Source organism: Anoplolepis gracilipes, chromosome 4 (assembly GCF_047496725.1).
Source record: "Anoplolepis gracilipes chromosome 4, ASM4749672v1, whole genome shotgun sequence".
NCBI classification, from domain to species: Eukaryota; Metazoa; Arthropoda; class Insecta; order Hymenoptera; family Formicidae; genus Anoplolepis; species Anoplolepis gracilipes.
The window spans coordinates 5742479-5762250 of record NC_132973.1 but is presented as its reverse complement, the minus strand read 5'-3'; the positions used below and the strand labels follow the sequence as shown (position 1 = coordinate 5762250).

Sequence of the window (19772 nt, the reverse complement as noted above, 5' to 3'; positions counted from 1 at the left end):
ACTTTATAATTCATGGATTAAACTGCGAGCTTATCTGTTAAATCTATTACGATCTTGTTTTTGCAACTCGCTCGATAAAATACTTATCAATAGATTATTTAAAAAGTTAATCATAATTTTTCGAGAACATTAATGACTTTATCCTCATTTCATAAATTAATATCGTTATGCGATAAAATTCTGATTCTATCTTCATCAATAATGCAAAAAATGATCAATAAAATTCAGTAATAATTGCAGCAACTTACAAATGCCTTGTTTATACAACAAGATTAAAAAAAAAATGGATAAAGTTTGCCAATATATTTCAATCCGCAGGCTTTGTACGTGCAACTTTTGCTTTGTTGTTATACTCGATTACGACATAAAAGAATCATAAATAATTTCGCCACTTGCAAGTCTCAGCATTGGTTGTCATAAATATTTAACGACTGTTGCAAACACGTGTAATGCGATTTAACGCGAAATCTTTTTCATTCATCGCGCTATGCTATTCCACTTTACGTTGATTGACCTCCTTTCCGTCCGTAATGTTCCCAATTGCCAAAAATTGGAGGTGACCCAAACGCCCCCAAATGATAAGTGTACCCACTCACAGTCGCATAAAAGTACATTTGCCTCGATTTCGACAGTCTTCGCGTGAATTAATAAGCTTGTTTTACAAATCTGTTACGACCTTATCCCATAATTCGAAGTTAAACGAAGAAAAGCAATGTTAACCATTCGAGATTTGGGAGAAAACAGTGATGTATCCTTCACGCACGTAAAATCATTCTGAAAACGAGATATCGTTGCACGCAATCCGCCCTCGTTGCAACACTTCGTGAATTATGTCTGCGAGTTTGCATGTAATCGACGAATGAAGCAATTCGCTCGTGCCGCGTAATCATAAAGTTCGTAACTACCTTTTCGCACGGTCAACTGGAAACTACCCGCTCCATATGGTTGCCAAAAACCAAGCCATTATATTGTTAGCACGACCGACTCAAAGAGAATTTCATATGTGGCTAGGAAAATCTGTCACGTCTCGTTACCTCTTCATCACCATCACATTATTCCGATCCTTTGAACTGGATAGTCATTTCAGACTGCATTTAATTTTCGTGGCATCAGCACTGTGTGTGTTTTAGTTTTCAAAAATAATAAAAAAGAAAAATCATTCTATATGGATCAATAAATTTTACATCTGCTATTTCAATTCCATTAGACTAATATTTAAAAAATTTTTTTAAATTCAATTTATTCACATTTCTATATAAAATTTTTCATATGGTCCGAAAGCTCCCTCGTATCAAACATTTTTGTGGCAGTTGGAATATTAAAAGAATTTATAAGACCGACATTATTTTTTTGTAAATGTACATGCGAATTTTTAGAGATATAAAAAACGCGAGTGTAATATGAAATCAAAGCCAGCGGGACACAAACAAACGTTATATCATTTTAATGGCCAGTATGAAATGACGCTATCCCGATAGCGATATAATAATCAATAAAATAAAAACACGACTTTTCACTAGTCGTGATTGCACGTTAAATACACTACCAGACGATATGTGTTAGCCCTACGATGAAAACGTAAAAATGACATGTCCTTAATTACTCGGCGCTTGCGTAACGTTTTACTCGCTTTGCACATAAAATTATCACCGGAGATATCGCAGAACGAGAAGTTGAGACGAATAAAATTGCAATTGAAAATCACAATTTTCTTAACAATGTTCCACCAACCGTACGAATCTTCGATCCACCACGTGGATCTTGCATTCAATTATTATCATTTAATTCATCACAATTCTATCTTTGATACTTCAATTGATACATTTAATTAATATATCCATACTTTCACTAACAAACTTACGTTCTTATCAGAACAGGATTCTAATTGTACGACGCGGATCGGATTTAAGTTGCCCGCGTTATATAGGCTGTTATCACTGCGTGGCGGCTTGTCCGCGACTGAGGGAGCTTTCGGACCAACCCCGTCCGAGTTTCCCGGGTCGGCCGCGGTAGCGCTGCGTAGCCGAATCAACCCCCGGTCTTCCGACCATCTCTTTGCTCTCCCCCTTCCCATATCCTTCTCTTTCTCGTAGCCCCATGTCCCGCCAACTTCCATTGCCCCCATGACAAAAACAATTCCCTCCCCGTCCCTCCTGCGCGCCGCCGCCTCCTCCTCGCACTGTCCGATACGTATCTGCATTCCCTATGTATTAGGTAGTAAAGTGGCTCCACTCTCACCCCCCGTCGAGGAAATCTGGAATTCTTGTCGTATTTAAATTAGCGTCTACGGCGACAGTGCTTAATGCCGGGTAGGGGAGGGAGTGTCTGTTTCGCGTACGACGACACCCCGAAGCACTTTTTCAGCGCAAGGTCGGTGGCTCGGTAAGCGCGATAAAAGCGGCAAAGTCGTGAGGTAAATTGTAATTAAAAGTAAATACAACAAGCGGGTCAAAGTGTGCAATTTTATTTATTGTTAGTCTTAAGAGATATTTGATTCGCATTGCGGAAAATGTGACCGTGTCAAGTGAGCATATTTTTGTTTTGTTTTATTAAAAATAATGTAGCTCAATAATTTATATAATAATTCCAATAAAATCATTGACATTACGTAGGAAATATGAAATGTGTAAGTAAAACATTTGTAAATCATTGAAATAAACTTTTCATTAAAATATGTAATAATATGTAATTGTTGCATAAAACTGCACTTCTGACAAAATGGCGCGCATAAATTTTATCATTTTCTTCAAAGTGGTGGAAATATGTATGCTCCAAACAACAGAAAAACTAAAAAAATATAAACTCAATATTCACTCTATTGAAAATTTCATAAAATTGGATGATCAATAATTATGTGATTTATTTTAGCACGAACAAATCATGTAACATTGCAAATAAACGAATAACGGATATATTTACATTTGATGTTCTTCAAAATGTGATATATGTCCAAAAATTTAATAGTGAATCTCATCGACGAATTTAAAATGCGCGATATTGTTGGTAAAAGATCCGAGATATTGCATTAAGTAAAATCTTTTAGGGTGATTCTTGAGCGGAATATTTTTTTTTCAAAATTGAATCGGCAACAGAAAATACATAATGCATTAGCAGTGAATATCTCGCTGTTGACAGCTGTGATTTATTCGTTTGATTCCGTTGAGAACGGTCACTGAAAGATATCAAGGATGAAATGTAGGTTTCGTCGACGAGATCGGTTGTAGAATATTTCGAATCGAGATAATTTAATTCGTATCGTTTTTCTATATATTACTAGCATAAAAAAAAAAAAAAAAAAAAAAAAAAGGGCAACAAAATCGCGGTCGTTCAAATCGATAATCGAGCGCTCAAACTTTACGTCGTTCCGGCTTGTCTTACATTACAAGATCCCAAGAACGTTCGCAATTTTCCCGAAGAGAGCATTTCCGCCAGAAAAATCAAACGGGCGCTTTATGCGTGCTTTAAAGTGTACTTTTTAACGCGAGCGTATCAGGAAGTGAGCGCCCAGGTCTCTCTTCACAGGTATTGACTTTCTAACAAAAGCGCTCTTCCGATAAAGCGTCAACTACACGCCACCCCCGTACGACTCACCCTACCTGCCTCTGACTTGTTGCCCCTTGCCCTTCCTTCCTCCAGCCTGCTGAGCCTGCCCACCCTACAGGTATTTCGATACACTCACCAGCGACGCCTCAACTAGCTCCTGGCGTAAAATAATTAATTTTCAACGGACAACAAACCATTAAAGTGCTTGGACTCGCAAGCGCATGTAATTATCGGCATGCGTTAGAAATATGATATTCTTTCGAAGGCACGCCTTTGTGCCGGTTAAAAAACAAAGATTGCGTCGATTAATTGAGATCGAGAGTCGTCGACTCGATGAAGAAGACTCGATTTTTTATTTAACTGACTCATTCGATTTGAATGTTAGTGCATGATTTAACTCTTTTTACATTACTTATAAAGAATAAAAATTAATTTTGTTTCCCGTATATATTGTATTATATAACAAAGAGAGCATTATTTGACATAAATATCATATTTTCAAAAAATTTTTATAAAAATAATGATATCTACATATAGAGATTTCAGAGAAATAAAATGATAATTTAGACGTTTAATAATCGGATTAAATGCATCACACATTCACACACGTAAAATTTATTTTTAATTTTTCAAAACTACACAATAATTTTATTCTGATTTTATTTTGATTGACGTTTCGCACTGATAATGTTTCATATAGATATTCAATCCTTGCAATCACGTTTCAATCGCGCAAGATAAACGATTACCAATCAAATAGCAGTCGATTAGTTTCCACGTAATTATTGACCCGTACAACAATCTGTCCTTTGTATTGATAATTCAATGCGCGTTTCCGGTCGAAAGCAATTTACTTCGAGACACTAACGTGTTTCACTTAGCGTCTATATTATATAAAATGGTGAGAATGTATTCTCCCTCTTTCTTTATTTAAGAATAATTTACGTACCAAATATTATATCGCCTGAAAGCACATATGTGTGATAAATGATCTTATTATATTTTATTGCCTTTACTGTAAGTACATAATTGCGATGCATGATATTTCCATATTACGCCGTATAATGCACCGTTTTGATATAATATATACGCATATGTGTATCATTACTCTTTCCCTCAGTTTTTATGACGAAAGTATACTAACGAGTTTAATAAAATATTTTACAAACAAGCAAAATAATAATACATTTTAATAAAATTTTGTACTTTATTCAACATAAGTACAGCCGATGTAAGTTACAATATAGATGTTGATACGTAAACAGTATTTTTATTCAAAAATCTAAATAAGACTTTGTTAATTTGAACTATCATAACTTATATAATTTAAATTTAATTAAATAATAATTAATTGAAATGATTTAATAATTTAAATAATGTAATAATTAATAACTAAATTACACAATCATCATAATTGAAATTGGCTGTGTTTCATTAATTTTAATCGTTTATTTTTTATTCACTTTTATAATGTATGTATTTTAAATATATATGTACATATATATATATATATTTTTTTTTATATAAGATTAGTTCACGAAATTAACTCCAATTTTTTTATAGATACGATAATTAGAAAATGCCATTTAAGTGTTAATTGCATCGTTTCGTTCGTGGATAATTCGATTCGCGTACCTCTTTCATTATCCTCAACCCCGTACCGTATAATTCATTCTGCAACAGACAATTTCCGATATGAGATTTTCTCGGCTTGATAAAGCAACGATATCACGGCGTGTTTTCTATAGTAACAGATTAAATCCCCAGCGAGTAAAGATTTCTCTTAACTTCAATTATACAACTTTGAATCATACTGCTACTGTTTGTTTTTCAAACTGTAATAAATTGCATGAGATAATCTTTAACTAATTCTTTATATTAATCTTTCATGTCAAAAAAAAAAAAAAGCTAATTCTTTCCAACGAGAGATATTTCAGGAATATGCCGTTTGAGAATGCACAAGTGATGTTTGCGAATAAACCTGGTATTATGTAAAGGATTGTAAAGATTGCAAAGATATAATTTAATCTTCGATTTTGTTTGACCTACATCGGCTTTCTCACGCAACCTGTTCAATTATCCTCGTCCCTTTTTCCATTTATTTCTTACCTGTCTTACTACAAATTGTAGCGGCACGGATAAGTTAATTCCCTTGTTTGCCATTTAAGCCACTTCTACCGACTAACAATAGATGCTTGTTAACCTATCAGTAATGTTACTATAGAAAATTATGGCAGTGATATATAGGACTATAAGATAAAAAGAGACCTTTAGAACTCATGTTATCGATAGAGAATCTCTATAATTATATTTTATATATAAGAACGTTATAGTGTATGATCACTATATATCACCATACTTGAATTAAAGTTAATTAATTAACATTAGATTACCTATATATTCCATTATTTTTTAAATATTAAAATGAATTAGATATATAATTCTTAAAGAGACATTTTTTTCTATGATTTGATATTTGTCTATCTAGTTTATTTTACCATCGTGAACATTTACGATAAATAAATGAAATGCGTGATTCAGAATAATATATAGTTGAATATTAAAAAAATAGAAAAAAAAATTTCCTTTTTCGACATTTTACACTTTATTTCTAATTGCGTTCCATTCGCAATTTTCTCAGAATTGCGAGTTAGTCGCTTTGTAATCGGACTTTCTTTGCCATCATCTTCTCTCGTTTCTTCTCGTTATATTCTCTTCTCTATGCCTCCCTTTCCCTGTTGTATGTCCCAATCCCACAGAGCCTTGTCGTTCTGCTTCTGCGGCAGCACATAATACCACCGCGAGAGATTATCTTAATGGTATCACAACTTTCCTCGAACATCATGTTATCGGGCCTTTAATACAGCGTTAAGTACCGCATTTCTCGCAGGATCGCTGGGGTGCTAAGGACGATTCACAAGAAAAAAAAAAAAAAAAAAAAAAAAAACGTGCCAATGCTGACGAGAAACCTACGCCGAGATGACTTCGCGCTATCTCGTCTCGTCGTTTATCCAAGTATACATTTTGTAATCTCCATTAGTCGCATAACTTGGAAAATTCATTTTCTTCGAGCAATCATTAAGTCGCTACAATAGTGTCTGTTTTTATGTTGCGTCGAGTCATTTGTGCCAGAAGATATCTGCAGTTTAATTAAATTATACTCGCTAATATCGCATTATAACTTCGACGCGAGTTTATCTTTGTGAAAGGATAAATAGATTATTCCGCACGCAATTATTCGTCCTAAAATATCTTTTCAATCGTTGATGTAATAAACAACTACGAATTTTGTATAACACGGTTTATTTTCGTTATAAAATATAAAATTCATATCGAATTACACGATTACGTATTAATAAAGAATAACTGGAGATAATCGCATTATATTTAATTATTGAATGTGAGTATAAAATTTAATTAATTTGAATATTTTTAAATTTTTTCAATAACATTAAATTTAAATCTTCTGTTTACAATTTTAAATAATCATCATACAATCCACGAAGCTACGAGTCTCTGACACGTAAAATCTACAAATCTGCTGACTAAAACTACAATATCTGCTACATATGATGCAAGATTTCAAGATTTTTTACTCTTTTCATGTGCATAATAATTAATAAGACAATGGCTGATATATATATTTTTTTATATAATCCATGAAACGTCGCGTCATAGTTTGTAAATGGTCACCTTGCAGGTCGCAAAGTCGCGATGCAAACAGCTAGTTACGACTTAACAACGGTTGCACACTACATACGATGCATTTATTAACGCTCGAGTGGTAGCAGGTGTGGTGTCATGCACGGAATTACGTGTCGGTTGTTATTTTCCCGCGAAGCAGCACGCGGGTGCCCGCGCGATAGGCAGCATACGGAATCACCCGGGCGATAATAAGGCATATCGTGACTGGAAAATTGTGAACAGCGTGGTATGATAACGACAACAAGAGTACGCTAAACAACGACAAATCTTCGCTAATTCGCTCGAGTATCGCATATTGTATCGGACAAAGGCAAGAGATAAAAGATCTCTGCGCGGAGGTTGAAGCGATCGATCCTGTGTTCTCGCAAGTTCCATCCGTGTCCCTCGAAAGGTTCTAGTAGCGAGATTACAGAAAAGTGACATTTTTTTATTCGCGGCTTATTGTTAGTCGAATAAAAGATTTCCTGCGAGAGTTTATAATCCGTAATCAAGATGGAATACAGGGGGTAACAGAGCCCTATCCATTAAAAGATTTCCACTTTTTGCCGACTCCCGGTGTCACGCTATAGTCTAATTATCATCAACTTGCTCCCTGGAACGTGTTGTGGTTCCAGCGAGCGAAAAGTGATTACGTCGACGCTCTCGCGGTTTGTCGATGGTGTAACCGGCTCGCTCTGTGCATTCTCGTCGTCGTCGTCGTCGTCGTCGTCGTCGTCGACGACGAAAGCTCGCGTCTACCACTGGCTCTTCTTCATCTTCGCCGCAAAACTACAGCTTTAAATCATAACTACGTACCGCTGCTTAGAGTCGCGCAAGAAATGAAGACAAATGTTTGGAGATGTTATGAAGGGGAAACGCGATAGCCTAGGACATGAAGATTCGTTGCGTGCGCTCCTTGACGCTCTTCAGGATCCGGCCAAGCGGCATAAACGAAGCGAAGACGAACTTTCAGAAAGTGCGACGAGACACACACACACACACACACACACACACACACACACACACACACTCTCTCTCTCTCTCTCTCTCTCTCTCTCTCTCTCTCTCTGTCCCTTTCTGTCCCTACGTTGTTGATGAAAATTTGAACGATTCTACTTGGTCGCACGTTTCGCGTCACACCATTTCTCCGTATCTCCATCATTTCTCTTCGGGGAATTCTCCGAAAGTGTCTCTCTGAGAACGTTGTCCGGAAGTTCGGTCGTTCCCCGATGAACATCGGTCGGTCGATTAATTTTAAAACGAGCGAGCGAAGCGGAGTCTGTCGTTCTGTTTGCAGGGATGTGTAACACCGTCGTTAACTTTTGGGACTCCGGACTTGGGATGTTGTTATTATCGAGTTAAACCCTAAGCGAAGAGACTATCGTCGACATATGATGTTTAATCGTCGATTTATCCGGAATCTCATATCCCGTGGATCTCGAGTGTCAACTTGAATTACACGGTCGTAAAATCTCGTTTCGTGCAATTAACTATTTTTTTTTCTCTTTTTTTTCGTAACATACAGAGTTTATATACTTAGTTTTTACATGCAGTTATGTACATTGAGAATTTTATACTTTAGACGTTGTAAAATAAATTTTAAAAAAATTGCACTTTATATTAATGTTAACAAAATTCCCAATAAACTTTAAATTAAAAGATTAATTAAATTTTGTATTAATGTATAAAAATATACTATGACAGCTAAAATTAAGTTTAAGTTAACTTAAAATTAAACTCGAGCGACTTTTTTAATTCAATTTTAATTTATAGCTAAATTATAAAAAATTATAAAGATTTTGTTCAAATATTACATTAGTTAAATTCGTATTAAGGATTTGTATTTTTCTTTATTTCTGATGCTATGTTATGTTAAAACTATTTTTTACAAGTACAAAATTTATTTGTATAAATTATAAAAAATAGTTTTAGCATCAGAAATATAGAAAAATAACCAATTATTTTAATTTTGTTTTAAACAGATAATTTTATGTTTTATGCAGATAAATTTATAAATTTGTAAAATCTGGAACACTGGTTATTTAAGAAGAGAAAAAAAAATCTATTCTTGTAAGTAAGTTGATAAAATTTGGTTGAATAAATGATTTTGAACGAGAAGAGTATTAAAAAAAAAATCCTAATTATATTTTGTCGATAAGTCAATAAAGTCGATTGCTATTAGACGGCCCATTATCAGAACGAAAGAGATTCTCGACGCAGATAATAGATAAGCTACATCGAGAGCGCTTCAGCATGAAATCCAACGTGAAATACACGGCGGATGGAAAATTCTACCATTTGCATGTGGGGACGCACGAAAGGAAGAGAACAATGGTGCCGCGTGAGTAATGTTTCAATTTTTTCCCCTAGGATCTTTTATATACACGGCCACGAATATATACGCCGGATCCAGGAATACAAAGGTCGTCGTATATATCCGAAGACAGTACGGCACGGCCTCGATCCTTTCTCGATTATTCGCTAAGTAAATTTATTAATGGCAAAGGGCGTGACTATTCGATGTTGTGTGTGTTTCGAGTGGAAAGAAAATTATTTTGTACAGCCAAATCGTTCTCGCGAGTTATTACATATATACCATAGCAATGTTGCAATTTTTCTTACGGTCAAAAATAAAATATATCTTTTCACACGCACGTACAAACTTATATTTTTAAAAAACAATTTACTTATTCGAAAGAAAAATATTGTATCTTAATTATGTAAGTTTTTTTATTCTGTATTTTAATTAGGTATGTATCAGCGTTTGTTTTCAGCTTCATAAATAATTCAAGTAATATAAGTATAAATATTCATAACATACGTTTCTTACTGTACATCAGCTTCCATATAGAATCCTCTCGAATGAAGAAATAATTTTCTAAAAATATGGCACTTACACAGCCCTTTTTATGTCGAGGCTTCAATTATAGTAATTTTCACACGCGCGATACAGAAAATTCTAGGAGCAGTGCGTGATTACGTTCACGCGCGATAGCCACGCGGGAATTTGATCGACACTTCTTGTTTCGGCGCGCGATCGTTAAAACGCGAACGCGCCTGGCGTCGTGCACGCGATGCATAAATTGTGATTCGCAATCGCGTTTATCGGATTATCGAGCGTAACGTAATACATTAGGTTATTTCGAACGGCTGTACCATGAATCGTACCCGTAAATATTAGTTAACATTATCTGAGGTTTAATTAATCCTCTGCGTGGCTTTCTAGAAAAGATGAGAAAAAACGTAAAATCGATTAAAACTCTGTTTACTTTTTATAGATATCAGTTATTTTGCTATACCTCAGAAAAACTAAACATCTATTTTATTTATGTCTTTTTAATTTATATATTATTAATTTAATTTAGATATCTGATGAAAATAATCCAGTACAGAAGACGAACGCGAATTAATGCAAATTACTCGTGTTTAATGGCATACATTATGATATTATGATTCATCGAATGATATCCGCGGAATTATAAATTGACTATTCCATTTTCTCGTTAACGCCGTATTAAAATCCTTTAAACCGTAACATAATAATGATAAATAAACGTATTTATTATCTTTAGTCCAAAAGGCGGGATGTATTTTTTTTAAATCTGGTTATTATCTTGAATGAACGTTTCGTTGTTTTCGTACCGAGCAAAAATATTATGAAATAATTTACTCACCGATTGTTACGCACTCGTCGCATGTACATATATTGTGTTGTTCCATCGATGCTGATTTTTTATTTGCCTCAAACTTGCGAGGATGATTTAGTCACACACGGATAAATCGCGTAAACGTACCTACTCGATTACGATCGCACGCGCAAATTTTTACGATTCTTCCGATAGTATCGCACTTCCAAGTATTTATTTTCGCACACATATTCGCGTAATCACTTTCGACGCGAGAAACAGCGTTTCCAGATTATCGCGAGAAAATCGTCGGCAACATTTCACTTCCATATACACATATACAGATATTTAATAATTCGCGACGCAAACAGGTATACCGCTATACTTGGTCGATCGATGAGTAATCACGAATCATTATCACTAATGAAAGGGAAACGTTACGCGATAACGAACACTCGATGTTTCACTCGTCACACGTTTTCCACGACTGCGAGAAAAGAATGTAGCAACACACATCGCATGCCTTATTATTATACTACGCGAGTTGGAATGCGAGGACACGCAATATAAACACTTGAAAGACAACCTGCCGGCAGACGTAGGTACTCGAGGGGGGAAGGGGAGGGGGGGGGGGAGAGAAAAAACACACCGAGCTTCGCGCCAACGACTCTGGAATTTGAGGAGTGGGGAGAGGTCGTGAGCGAGCGCTGTATTTACGTATCAGTTCAATCACGTCGACCGTGGTAGACGGGTCTATTATCGGATATATCTTATCGGATATATGTATGCCGAAATATACCGACTGTCTATAGAAAATTGATTGCGCGCATATGTATGTATAACGAGAGATCAAGATACGTACGCGATATTAATCAGCAATTACCTTTCGATCGACGAAGAATATTTTCAAAGCCATGTTATATCGCCGAGTACTTACTGACTACTGACGAGAAACTTGGTAAGCAGTTGGCGGGCTTGTGAACGACTTGCATTCCTGGCGAGTGACATGTGAGCCTCCGTAGATTTTTTCCCGCGTTTTCATGCTCTCAAGTTGCACAACGGAATTATTAATTTTGCGCGCAATATAAAAAATGCAAGCAAAATAAATAAACATATGTAAATAAAAATAAATATTGTATATTGATCTGCATTTATTTTGATGCTACAAATACTGCAAGTGTTGATTGACCAATCAGAACAAAGAAATCTTCGCTCCCTGTATCTGATTGATTAATTAATTATTCTAAATATTAATAATAATTGATTATGTGATGATAAGGATTAAAAGATCCCCCTAGGGAGCAACGCTCGACCAATCACAGAGGCTCTGGGTCTCAGAGAATTCTCGACTGTGATTGGTCGAGCGTTTACTTCCTAGGTTTTACCATCTATGTCAATTACGAACATGGACGCTTCGAGATTATTTTACGAGGTTGGCAAGTGCCACGTGAACTCTATTCCCGCCTTTTTGCTGAGTAAGTGTCCGCTATTAATAAATCCGCGTAAATAGATTTCGAGAGGGAAATATATCACGCAATATCATCGTCGCATTCGCGTTGAGAGTAAGTATTTCGCGAATGTGTGATCGATATTTGATCGATACGTGAAATCGCGGTTAACGAAAGCTTCGTTTATTTCACATTATCCCTGTTCGACGAACATCTCATCTAGTGCGAATTGAGGGAGATCACTTACGCGTCCGTTAATTACCGAATGGCCTCAAATCGTTGTAATTACGATTTCGTGAGTGTTAATATGAACACTATTGCAGTTACGTCAATCATCGCGAATGATAATCGTGTATATACGCGACTCGGGAAATTGAGAAAAAGTAACGGACGAGAAAAAATACATCGCGATGTTTCAGTCTAACAATAAGTGAATAATGGTGACTAATGTGATATACAATAAATGGCCGCGTATAAATGTCATCGGGAATGTTGAATTAAAGTATCGGGCGATTATTTTGAGCGAGTGCAAGTACGAACATATATATAATGGTAAGTGAATGTAGTACGTCAAAAGAACATTATAAATGTATCGGGAGTGTCGAAAAAAAGTGTCGTGCGATCTTCGAATATTACAGTGTCGCGATAATTAATATCCAATGAATTGAACAGTTAAAAATGCGATAGTTCGTCGATAATCAGCTTTGGATAGCAAGACCAGTGAATCAGACGACGAGATGAAGGACGAGATGACAGGACAGCGATTGGTGAGTCATAATTATTATGATGGTAATTAATATTTTATATTTAATCCATAATTTATATTATTATGTAATAATAATCCTGGTTTTTTTAAAAAGAAACATTACTAACAAAATATTTATTATAATAACGTATCAACAAAATTATTTTTAAAAAATATGTGTCAAAAATAAGATTTATATTTCTACAATTTTTACATATAGAAATGACTGATTATATAAGAATAATTAATTACACAGACACACACACACACACACACATACATATATATATATATATATATACACTCACAACAATGCATTAAATTTGTTATTCTAAAAAATGTACCGAATTATTTACATAATACTAAATATTATGTTTCAATTATTTAAATAAAACTTAAAGAATAATTATTATAATATAAGCGATATATTCAATAATTGACAATTATTTATTAACTTTTTTTCACATCTTAAAAACTAAAGAAAATAATTACTGTTAATGTTAATATAAGCGTGACCAATCTGATCTAATTAATAGTAACGTAGTAAATGACCTAATTAAAATTAACGTAGCAAACATTAATTGACCGCTAATATTCATTGTAATCATTCTACATAATCCGTTTATGAACAACAAATCGGACAATTATTGCTATAATATAATATTACTTATTTAACCAACAATTTAACCAAATAGTTGATTTTGAATAACATTGTAATTATGGAAAACACGCAAATATGTATAATCTTTCAAGTACAGTTTCACATACAAAAGTAAGCACCAAAATGTATAATTTTGCATGTAAAATTATTTAAATATTTTATTTTTTAATTATTTAATCACTATTTAAAGAATAATTATTGTATTAATATAAATAACATTTTCTTCAATAATCGAAAAATTATTTATTGATTTTAATATAAAAATTTCTTCTTGATTAAATTTTCAAGCTTCTTCTACCTTCAACTATTACATTTTAAAAAAAGACATGTATATTTTATTCCATCTGCTTTAAATAGTATTATGTAGATATATTTGATGCAAAAAGTTTATTTATCGAAATCAGATAAAACTCGCATACATATACATCTTAAAGTTAATTAAGAATGTGTCTGTTCTCTGTATACGTTCGGGAATTAATTCGCATCGAGATTTAAAAGAGATACGCGACAATTTAGATATCGTTAAAGGTCGCCCGGTAATCGTCGAGCTTTAACGACGAGAAAGTAGTCGCGGGCTGCGATTTAGAGAACGGAGTGTTTGTGCACAGCAGCGTGATACGCGAAATCGACAAGCACACACTTTTCTCGGACCAGGATCGTTTCATTATTCAGAGGGCCCGCATGCAGTAACACGCGTCCTTCCCGAGATTCACGTGCAAGTGAAGCAGGCGAGCTGCTCTGTGTACGTGCTCGCTTTTTTCCTCGTACCTTCATTATGTATAAGGTGGCGGACAAACTGCTCTTTCTCGTTACCTTCCATTCAGATTGCTGCCCGATTAAGAATTACTGATCCAATCTCTCTTTTTTTTTTGTGACGAAAAATGTTCTTTTACCGTATAGCTAAACAGAGTAATTTGACAATTTTTAATATCACGTTTTATTCGGTATATAACGAGGCAAAAGATTCCATCTTTCTGTCTATCTTTATAAAAAATATTTGTTAGTCATTTAACAAACTTTTTAATAATTTTCAATATGTAAGGTTTTTTTGCATAAATTTGAAATTATTATTGGAATATTATTTTCATTGTTGCATGAATATGACTATTTTCATACAAGAGAAGCGAAATTTATCGAGCTATACTGATAATCTTGAACGCTATTATAAATGGTGTCACATTTTGCCCGGTCCAGCAGCAATTTAAAGAGGCGTGAATACTGGTTTTTTTTTTATTGCAACGAAAGCTTCTTGTTCCAACCATCGTTACTTTGCGTTTATTTTTTTTCTTCCATCATGTCGACGGTTCTCGTTTGATACTATCACTGATCTCAGCAGATAACCTCATTACACTAGGTTATATTATCCAAGCTGATGTAACAAGCAAACTTCAAAGGATACTGGACTTGGTAACCAACGGTTAAGGAGCTAAAGCCATTGTACCAGAGAAATTAATACTGTATACATTCGAGATAGCGCGATCGTTAAATGAACAAACGGTCGATTTAATCTTATCCCTATAACGAATTTATCGTCAACTTTATTTAAACACACACACATATATATATAATATATATATATATATATATATATATATATATATATATGCTTCGGTTTTTTATAAAATATCTTTAAAAGAAATTAAGCAATATTCTGAAAAGATAAAATAATAAAAGATTGCGCGATAATAAATTTTTTAAATGCTTTATCAAAAAATATTGAAAGGTATAGAAATAAGTTTGAAAAATTAAAATATATAAATGCTCACGTATTTTGCTATTGCGACATTTAACTTTTTAGAGGAATAAATTGAGTTGTGAAGTCTGGCGTGTAACAGATAAGTCAGAATTATGCACTACTTAGTAAATTTTTTAAAAATAATATTACAGTACATAATTATGCGTAGTACTCAGCGAATATTTCTTAAATAATGTTACGGTGCAATTTGCTCTTAAGGTAAGCAGATGCGGCGGATAGGTATAAATTAGAAATTAACCTGCGTCTGCGTTTGCGGTTTACGTAAAGCGCGCGCAAAGCTGTTTGCATGCGTGCTTTGCTCGCTTTTCAAGCACGAAGTTAATAGTTGACTGCATGTGAAGTGGCGGAGAAGTTTTTAAGTCGCGTGAAATTTCGCGCGAACCTCCCTTGCTAGAGTCGATTACGTTTTTTTTTTTTTTTCTTTTTTTTTTTTTTTTCTTTAGAAAGAAAAGGAAAAGTGATCGGAAAGTGCATTAGTTTGACGACCATATCTCGATTTATTGGTTATCGAGTTATGCGCATCATGGATCGATATACGAAGTCATAAAGTGTCGTTCAGTTTCGCTTATATTACTTTCTAGCTGAGATTTTTTTCTATAAAATAGTTTCAAAAAAAAATTCAGAAGCAAAACAAACGTTTATTTAGTCACCCTGTGAGATTAAGTAATAAGTATGCATAGAAGAAAGTTAATAACATGATTAAAATTGTTAAATAAAAGGATGATATTCTCATTGCAATTTAGCGCATTTAGCTTAATTCTTCAATAATTTCTGCAAGAGATTTGAGATTATATTACATTGGTTTATTTTAATTTTTCGGACATTAAGCTGTCGACACTAATATTGCGGTAGCGGGATATTTCGAAAAGTTTCCTGACTGGCATAAACGATAGGGAAGTTATTAATCTCCAGGGTACAGGGAAAGGTACGGAAGTAATGTCTCTTAGTTTGCGTCGCGTTAATGTGCTCGCCTGGAAAAAGGAAGATCAGTGAGAGATAAAGACTCAGCATGGAAAATTCATACATTTCATACTCTTGTATTCGACCACTTTCTCGCTCTTCACCTTCGTTCCTTTTTCTATACTGTCTCTTTTTCCGTCATCCTTATCGATTCTTCTCACTTCTTTTCTATCGCCACTCTCTCTCTCTCTCTCTCTCTCTCTCTCTCTCTCTCTCTCTCTCTCTCTCTCTTTTCTCGCTCCATTCTCTCGTCAGATAGATAAAGGCTTCAGTTTACAGGAATATTTTTATCTTCTAATTGCATGACGTAATATCGCAAATAATAGTCTTCCTGAAGAAGGGATCCGCTTAGAATCGCCCATTAAAGGAGATATAACGTAAACTTACAGATGGGAAAAAAATAATGTGTACACGTTTTTGGAAGCGTAAAAATTTTAAACATAATTTTTGATAAATTTAGGATGATTAATTGCGATCTCTCGTCTTGAAATTGATGAAACCTCTCTATTTTCTCCTGTATACAAAATATACACTAATTTATCGTTATTGTTGTGTCTGACCGAGACCACTTTGGCTTTTATCATACAATTGGCATTGATTTTATAATTAATTAGTCGACATTGTTCTATGAACGCGAATGATCGCGTGGCGTAAGGTTTGACTAATCATCCAATTAATTAATATAATGACAGCAGTCGATATAAGGTCTCTCGGTTTTGCGTGTGCATTAGCGATTTGCGTTTAACTAGTTTCCAAAGCGCGATAGTGCAAGATAGTGTACACAGCTATGATTAAGCGCACAGCATATACAAAGGCCGTCATACATGGTTGATAAAAGCCTAATGCTTCTGTAAAGCTTGATAGACTTTAGCGTGGAACAACGAAATTGATAGCGGTTTTTCCATGTTCGTTACATCGAAAAATTTTACAATAGTTGTCGCGACAATATAAATTACTTAAGGTCGTAAAAAATAAATACGTCGCGTATTTTATCCGATGCAAATTTTCTCTCCGCATTAATTATATCAGGAAAGAAATATTGAGACGTTTCTAACTAGAATTGGACTGGTTTTTACGATAACACGTTTTATTTTATTATTCGTACGTGCCGTGGTTTTGCAAGGAAGCCGCAGCGTCGTCGCGAAAGTTTTTAACGTGAATTAACAATCTACTAGAGCACCATCACCAATAGTCTGCGTGTCACGGGAATAAAAATAACAAAAATCTGAATCTCTCGTTATGTGTGCCCGCCCTCGTTCTCTCTCGCTCCTTCTTTTCTCGAAGTAGACAAGCAGGCAGGACGAAGAACTTGGCGCCGGCTTTGACGCGACCATTAAGTCCTTCCCGGTACCGGGGGAAGAATACTTTGGTATACCTGTGACCCACTCTTCCTCAAGTCGTTGGAAAGTTTCTCACCAAGCGGAACTCTTTATAATTCACTGATTCCGCTCGTTCGAAAGTGTTTTCAGGACGCGATCGTTATTACGTAGACAAAATACTCATCTTCTTCGTGTTAATAATCGCGCTGTTTAAATTCAATATACCAAAGCATGCGCGCTCTTTGAAGTCGAAAAATCGTGTAATCGCCACCTGCGAAACCACGCATATGCATGCAAGAACAAACGAGTTTGATCACGTAAACGTGTGGGTCTTTTGACGTCTATTTTCAACGTGGAAATTTTTCTTCGCGAGCATGCACGCCTTTCGCGAGCGAAGCGAAATCGTAGCAAATTGACGTTTCAAACTGAATGTAACTTTGTCTTCATATTTTTAATTAGTGCAAAAAAGCAGCCTTTGGTTGAAAGAATGTAATCTATAAAGAAATGAAGACAATAACTTTTATACATGTATATAAATAAAGTACAACGGTGGAATATTACAATGCTCTTTATACTCGAAGTTTTATGTCGTGGACGAGAAGTTTCTTATTAAAACGAATTCATTGCGAACTCGGTAAAAAATTACCGAGTGCAATTGAGGATATTCGAATAATTTTTATCAGATCTATTCGGGACTCTTTAATTCTCGTTCGATTAATAATTTGATTTCTTTTACAGCGCGATCTCTCCGACTCGTCGATTTTGTTGATATGTTTAAAATCATCGCATTTGCCTGTACCATTTATGTATCTCTTTATATTTGTCCCCTTAGTTATACCAGACTCAGCATGATGTTGAATTTGTTTTAATTAATTTGCTCTGTCACATGATTGTGCACGAATGGATGAGTAAAAATCCTGCGTGTGTAACGAAAAGCGTGCGTTTGATATGCGTGTTAATCGATCGAGCCGCTTCTATCAACCAAACGGCCAGCAAAAAAAGATCAGTCGCAGCTATATCGCGTAGCAAATTTAATTTTTTTCACGTGTGCGCCCCTTTAGTTTATTTTACACGATGCCTACGTGCGCTGTTTGTTATACACAAATGTTAGGTATAGCCGCGATATACCGTGTTTGTTCTATTGCTTTTCCAGTATGTCGCATCGCATTGCGCGACTCGACGCGACGTGTCCGCTGACTGGAAGTGATTAAAAAAAATTCTCGCGTCATGATTTTTTTTTTTTTTTTTTTTTTTTTCATAGCCTATATCGGCCATAAATATATCGCCGCTCTATATAACCGGCTACAAGCGATGGTATTTTCAGCATCAACACCTTCTTCACTATATCGATTATAATTGAGTCGACAACATAACCAGTAAGAAGAGATCCAATGCACAATAGGCGCGTTTCTTTCTATTTTTCATGGCATAAACGATAAACTGAAAAGAAAGGAAATAATTTATAAATTTAAATTAGTACAAAATATAAGGGATAAATATCTTGAAAAGCTATATTAGAATTTTATCCTGTATTTAGAAATTCCGAGAAATCCACAATTCTCGAGACTCTAAAAAATTCATATAACGATATTGTCGATTTTTGCGCCTTCACTGGACTTTCAATTATATTCTCGACTTAACAAGATTTACTAAGAATTATTTGGTTTTATCTCGCTAAAGAAGTGACGTCGGGAAAACGATACGAGATACATTTGCGTAATGGCCTGCTGTCAGATTCCGGAGAAACGATTGTGGCGTGGTGTGAAAAAGTGTACCGCGGTTACCATGCGGTCGATATACGTAGTCTCGACAGGTTTCGATGGAAACGGAAGCACAGATAGCCTGCCTCTTTACGGAAATGAAGCAATCGCCGAGAGCCGGCACGGCGGTCTTATTGCCTTTCCAGATAGTCGTAACGCCAGAATGCCATTGACGCCTTCTCTCCATCACGCGAAATAAGCTCGAACTTCCAACCGGGAATAGAAATTTATGCGCCAGAACGGAGGCACGTAAACCTTCCGGCTGACCAA

At 35.0% G+C, this 19772-nt stretch overlaps 2 protein-coding genes across 13 annotated transcripts in view; one reads left to right on the top strand and one right to left on the bottom strand.

Annotated features, from left to right (window-relative positions):
- Positions 1-19772, bottom strand: part of LOC140665022 (opioid-binding protein/cell adhesion molecule homolog) — a 189015-nt gene that overhangs the window by 93256 nt on the left and 75987 nt on the right. The window contains exon 1 of one of the 4 annotated variants that reach the window (XM_072890689.1): positions 10902-11932. The exons of 1 other annotated variant lie outside the window; for it this stretch is intronic. The gene's annotated coding sequence lies outside the window, so the exon portion shown is untranslated. Of the gene's footprint in view, positions 1-1861; positions 1998-10901; positions 11933-19772 lie in introns of those variants that run through there. 2 more of the 4 variants (XM_072890692.1, XM_072890690.1) reach the window with 2 other exon arrangements.
- Positions 12175-19772, top strand: part of LOC140665025 (uncharacterized) — a 196793-nt gene continuing 189195 nt past the window's right edge. For 5 of the 9 annotated variants that reach the window (XR_012046536.1, XR_012046535.1, XR_012046529.1 and 2 more), the window contains exon 1: positions 12176-13090. Coding sequence is in view for 1 of the 9 variants with exons in the window: in XM_072890696.1 (XP_072746797.1) it covers positions 13039-13090 (52 nt within the window). In the remaining 8 variants the exon portion in view is untranslated. Of the gene's footprint in view, positions 13091-19772 lie in introns of all 9 variants that reach the window. The other 4 variants (XR_012046530.1, XR_012046532.1, XR_012046531.1 and 1 more) reach the window with 2 other exon arrangements.